Raw genomic sequence first — 6000 nt, 5'->3', positions numbered from 1 at the left:
TGGACCCCAGGGTCTTTGTCCCGAAAATGAGTATCAATATCCCGAAAATCGATCAATTTCCACCCTAAATAGCTTTTATGTAATAGGGAGGTATTTTGGGTTGGGACGGCTCCCCAAACACATTACTCTTCAATTGGATATCAAATTCGTTTTTTCCTCTCAAGCATCTTGATAGGACGGTCCTCGTGGCACTGGACCTATCGAAGGCATTCGGCACGGTTACCCATGCCAAACTATTTGAGGACATCGCCAACACGTCCCTGCAAACAGCCCTGAAACGCTGGGTCGTGAATTATCTGTGGATAATTATCATTTATGGAATTTGGGCATAAGAAGTCGAAGCACCGTAGAGTGAAAAACGGAGTACCCTAAGGCGTGGTGATATCTCCGTCACTGTTTAACCACTACCTATCCTCCATTCCACACCCCACATGCCACAGCAATTTGCGATAAAGTCAAACGTAGAAACAAAGTCCTCAAGTCGCTTGCCGGCAGCACTTGGGGTGCTGACAAAGAAACTTTGTTGATCACTTTTAAAGCAATTTGCCGGTATGTGGTAAGTTATGCAGCACCAGTGTGATCTCGTTAGCTCTGTGAACCGCAGTTGAATAATATTCAGATTTGTGAGAATGCCGGCGTTCGAACTGCGACGGGCTGTCTCCTCAGTTCTCATGTGGACCACCTCCATTAGGAGACAAAGATCGTACCAGTGCGTAGACTTAACCACATGCGTTCTAGTCAATACCTTTTGGGCTGATGTCGAAGAGACCATCCAAATCATCATCTTGTGGACAGGTATCCACCGCCCAGAAGCCTTAATGTAGATCTACATGATCTAGAGTTTGATGTTCAGCTCTACAAGAGAGAACCTCTAGATCAAGCGGCAAATCAAGCAGGTCTAGACAACATTCATGCAGAAACGGAAGCTACCGGTTGAATGAAGTCCTTAGAGAACGACCGCCTTCCATTCCGCCTGAAGAAATTGACCTCTCCCCGGCAAACCAGTGTAGTTCTGGCTCAATTACGACCCGACAAATACAGCCGCCTCAACTCCTGCAGAGCAAGAATTGATCCAATCCCATGGCAGCCGGTTTTACGTATCAGATTGACCCGATGGAGTTCACCATCGGCAAGGCTTGCCGCCTCAGTGTACAACACACTGCTACAACAACAACAAGGATTGATGCTGACGTACAAGATGTATGTCTTTGGCGAGGGACTACACGACACATGTCACCTGTTTAACTGCCCTTCTCGACTCAGACCCAGATCCCTCTGGACGAACCGCATCTTAGTCGCAGAGTTCCTGGATTTGGACTCTCAACTCAGCAAAAGATAGAACACAACAAAGTGCTACAACAACAAGTCAGACGTCAGTCTGACTGTCGAAAACACGTTAACTTTCGAAGGAGTAAAGCTAGGCACTTAAAATTTAATTCTTGGGATTGTTAATTGCCTAAATCGGTCCATGTTTTAATATAGCTGCCATATAAACGATTTGTCTTCTTGAGTTTCTGGAGGTTGGGTTAGTAAGTAGCTAAGGTGTTACAAACGAAATGACGAACATTTTCCCCCATCCTATGGTGAGGGTATAAAAATACCCATTCAATATGTTTAGCTGCCTTCGAACTGTTTCGTATAACACTTTCGTTGATTCCAACACATTCGTCAATACACACACACACACTCCCACCCAGTTTGCTGAGAAAAATAAAAAAAACCATTCATACCATCAAACCTCTCTCAACATTCCAGGCAATGTTGTATAACAAAAAACCCAACATGTTGTGCAACATGTTTGCTATGAGCAAACAATAACGCGGCATTGGCTGATGGACAATTCATTCATTTGTTCCATTGGAACTTGCATTCAATTTTTAAAAGTGAGAAAGTTCGGACGTATTTTGCGCGCGTAAAAGCGTTAAGCGTAAAGTGAAGTAAACAAGAAAACGTAATCCAACACCATAACAAATGTCAATAACATGCGTCGTAGAGAAGAAATTGAATAAAAAAATATAAATAATAACAACATAGTGTAAAAAATAAGAAAAATAACCAAGCCAGAAAAACCGAAACGCAAAGTAACACCAAGTCATTGACGTTCTACAAAAAAGTACTAATAACAAAAAATCGATTAAATAGAAAAACTTGGGAGAAAGTGTTCCCGCCTTTAGCAACAACAAAAAGTAATAACCTCAACATCATCATGTAAGGGCGTTTGAAAGCTTTATGGAAAATACATTTCAAAATAATTTAGAAAATGTTTCCCATGAACATTTTCAAATAACAAAGTGAAGAAAAAAAATTTAAAAAAGTTCATTAAGAATGTGTATACAAGAGTTTGAGAAAAAAAGTGAACCATCCATCAACAAGTATTATTTTAAGAGGAAAAGTCCATTCAAATTTGCCTGTTTCCAATCAAAATGAAAAATATAAAAAAGTAATAACATTAAGAAACACACAAATTTAAAAATACATTTTCCATACTCTAGATTCTAACAGAATCTACGAAAACAGCACAAAAAAACTGCCTGTCAGTTCAGTTCTATTCAACCAAAAAAAAAAAAATTGTTTTGATTTTTTCGCCAAATTGCATATTGCCCAAGAAGAAGAATTGAACAAAAAAATTGTACGCGTGTGAATTTAATTTGAGTATTTTCCATTAGCCAAATTCGCCTAGACCAAAGCGCCGAAAACTGAACTCTTTTTTCATTAGCTGAGAAAAAAGTTGCAAAATCAGTTTTTTAAGTATTTGAAAAAGTAAGGAAACCCCACAATCGACCAACAAAAGTTTCATAATAACTTTTCGCTAAGAAAAAATATCTATGGAAACAACCATCAGTCCGCTTATAAATCGAGTACGTGCGAATTAATTCTAAATTTGATTATATCTTCGTTAACCTTAATAATAAACGAGTTCCTGTTTGTTTGGCAGAAATTAATCTTAATTTGAGCTAATGGTATGGTAAATGAATTGGATTAGTATTTCATTTTAAACAATCTGCAACAACAACTAACAACAGTTAAACAACAAATAGTTAAATCTTAGTTAATTGTTTAACGGGATCAACAAAGGCAATACCAATTTTCGAGGTCAACAAAATGAAGTTCTAAGAAAAAGAACAAAAAAGTAAGGTGATTAAAGCAAAATGCTAATTAATTCCCAAATTCTTTGAAAGATTTTTATCAATACATCGAACAATTTCAAGTTCTTGGTGAAATTTTTTTTTAAAAAATAGCTAAAGTTATAACAGAATGAACATTTAAGTACAAACCTAAGCAATAGTTCGAACAGAAAACATGACACCGGTTATTTAAAATTCCACTTGTATGAAAATTGGAATTGTAAAAATCTTATAAAGAAAATGCAATAATTACCACATCCACATTACACCAATGTGTCAACTATTCAAATAATGTGTAAAACAAAGTGTAACAAAGTAAAATAAATATAATAAAATTTAAGTTGTATTAAAAAAGTTTCCAATAATTGTAAACTGTGTTAAGTTTATGCGCAAGTAAATTTAAAAGCTATGAATTTTATAAAATGTTTAACCAAGTATGTAATACTATACGTAAAATATGATAAGCAACATCAGTTATATGCGCCAAAGTTAGGAAGCCAATGTAAGATTACATTTCATCACAAAAAAACCAATAAGACTTTTTTAAGTCTCCACCAATCCACCTTTCATGAATTATAATATGGAGATCATTAGAAAATTGTCTGCCTTATGCGGCAAGAGATTTCTGTTACAAGCCACAGCAGCAGAGCGAAAGACCTATCCAAGTTTAGATTGAGTCAAATAATACTGGAGTGATACAGCCCAAATTTTTCACGTGGTGTTTTGGTATCACTTCCAACAACTATGGTGAGTATGGTTCAAATAGGTTTATAACCTGATATAGCTGCCATGTAAATCGATCTTGGGTCTTGACTTCTTGAGCCAATAGGGGGCCCAATTCTCATCCGATTTGGCTGACATTTTGCATGAAGTTGTCTATTATGACTCCCAACAACTGTGTTAAGTGTGTTCTAATCGGTTTATAACTTGATGTAGCTGTCATATTAAACGATCTTGGCTCTTGACTTCTTGAGCCAATAGGGGGCGCAATTTTCATCCGATTTGGCTGAAGATCTCCGCATTGTGTTTCGGTATCACTTCCAACAACTGTGCTGAGTATGGTTAAATTCGGTTTATAACCTGATATAGCTGCCATGTAAACCGATCTTGGGTCTTGACTTCTTGTACCAATAGGGGGCGCAATTTTACCGGATTTGGCTGACATTTTGCATGAAGTTGTCTATTATGACATTCAACAACTATGTTAAGTATGGTTCAAATCGGTTTATAACCTCATATAGCTGCCATGTAAACCGATCTTGGGTCTTGACTTCTTGAGCCAATAGGGGTCGCAATTCTCATCCGATTTGGCTGACATTTTGCATGAAGTTGGCTATTATGACTTTCAACAGCTATGTTAAGTATGGTTCAAATCGGTTTATAACTTGATACAGCTGCCATATAAACCGATCTTGCGTCTTGACTTCTTGAGCATCTAGAGAGCGCAATTCTTATCCGATTTGGCTGAAAATCTGCACTTGCTATAAAAACCGGTCTGGGATCTTAACTTCTTAAGCCTATAGAGAGCGCAATTCTTAACCGATTTTGATGACATTTTGTACAAAGGCTTCTCCCATGACCTTCAACATACGTTTTCAATATGGCCTTAATCGATCTCGACAAACGCGATCCATGGTGGAGGGCCGGCCGAACTTAGCATGCTCTAACTTGTTGTTCCTAGTTTGCAAGCTCGCTTCTGGAAGATATACCCAGACCCAGAACAGAGATATTTTTACAGTAACCACTGAAGTATATAGGCTACACCGTCGCAAGCTATGAAGGAGAAGATTTTTTTTTTTTTGTAAAAAGAGACACACATAACCTCAATTTTTCCCCTTTTGATCCAAACAAGCAAAATACGAAATATTATCGATATTGGGTGACGATAATCCGTGTCGACACGACGTCCAAAGTTGGTTGTAGTGCTCACTTAGAAATCCAGTTGAGTATATTAGGTCTTAGCATGAAATCGGTAAACTAAGTTTACATTTATATGGAACTTATTACAAAACCACAAACTGTAATCTACATCACTACTAAGGCAGTGAAAAAATATATGGTTCGACTCGGAAATTCTTCCTGATTCGGCTAAGCCAAGTCCGTCTGTTCATATATCCGCTATGTAGGGTTTTCAATAAACCAGATTTTTCTTAAAACTGGGTTTCGAACTATTCGTAAAAGGAAAATATTTAAAAAACCGGTTTAAGTTAAAAAAAAGAACGGTTTTTTTTTAAATAAAGATGAAAGTGTTGCGCTTTGCTTCTTTTTTTGTATGTTATGTATAGACTCAAAAACGGCAGAATCTATTTTCATGAAATTTTCATTGATGGTAGAGTTTGGTCCCCTGATGGATAAAGGGTACCGAATTTTTTGATATCCGAAGATGGAGCGTACCCTCCTCCTGAACCTAATTTTCAAAAACGCCAGATCATGGAGATGGGAGCACTGATTTAAGCGAAACTTGTTTTGTAGGCTTATGGTAACCCAAAAACATGAAATTAGTACAAAACTTTGGGGTCAAATAATCAAACGGACATATTTATCGATTGGGACAATATGGGTATCAAATGAAAGATATTTCGAAGTAGTAGACGAAACTTATGTAAAAATTCGTGTCATGTCTTAAGGGGGCCGCCCCACCCCAAAATAGACGGGTAGGCCAATCAGGACAATACGAGACTCAAAGGAAAGGTATTTTTGAGTAGTACACGAGACTGATATAAAAATTTGTGGCCAAGTTCAAGGGGGTCGTCGTCCACCACAAATCCACCCCCAAACGGACATGTGGGCCGATTGCGACAATATGAGACTCAAGCGAAAGGAATTTGAGAGTATAATACGAAACATTTATAAAAAATTGGTTTCAATTCTCAGG

General features: G+C 37.5%; 1 protein-coding gene across 2 annotated transcripts in view; it reads left to right on the top strand.

Moving 5' to 3' along the window:
• The first annotated feature begins 1892 nt into the window (after window positions 1-1892).
• Window positions 1893-6000, top strand: part of LOC106082465 (supervillin) — a 927162-nt gene continuing 923054 nt past the window's right edge. Inside the window, exon 1 of one of the 2 annotated variants that reach the window (XM_059360289.1) lies at window positions 1893-2960. In XM_059360289.1, the coding sequence (XP_059216272.1) occupies window positions 2958-2960 (3 nt within the window). In that variant the 5' untranslated portion in view covers window positions 1893-2957. Of the gene's footprint in view, window positions 2966-6000 lie in introns of both variants that reach the window. The other variant, XM_059360288.1, reaches the window with a different exon arrangement.

The sequence above is a fragment of the Stomoxys calcitrans genome, chromosome 1 (genome assembly GCF_963082655.1).
Source record: "Stomoxys calcitrans chromosome 1, idStoCalc2.1, whole genome shotgun sequence".
Classification (NCBI taxonomy): Eukaryota; Metazoa; Arthropoda; class Insecta; order Diptera; family Muscidae; genus Stomoxys; species Stomoxys calcitrans.
The sequence above is the reverse complement of the archived record's forward strand: the minus strand, read 5'-3'. Positions and strand labels throughout refer to the sequence as shown.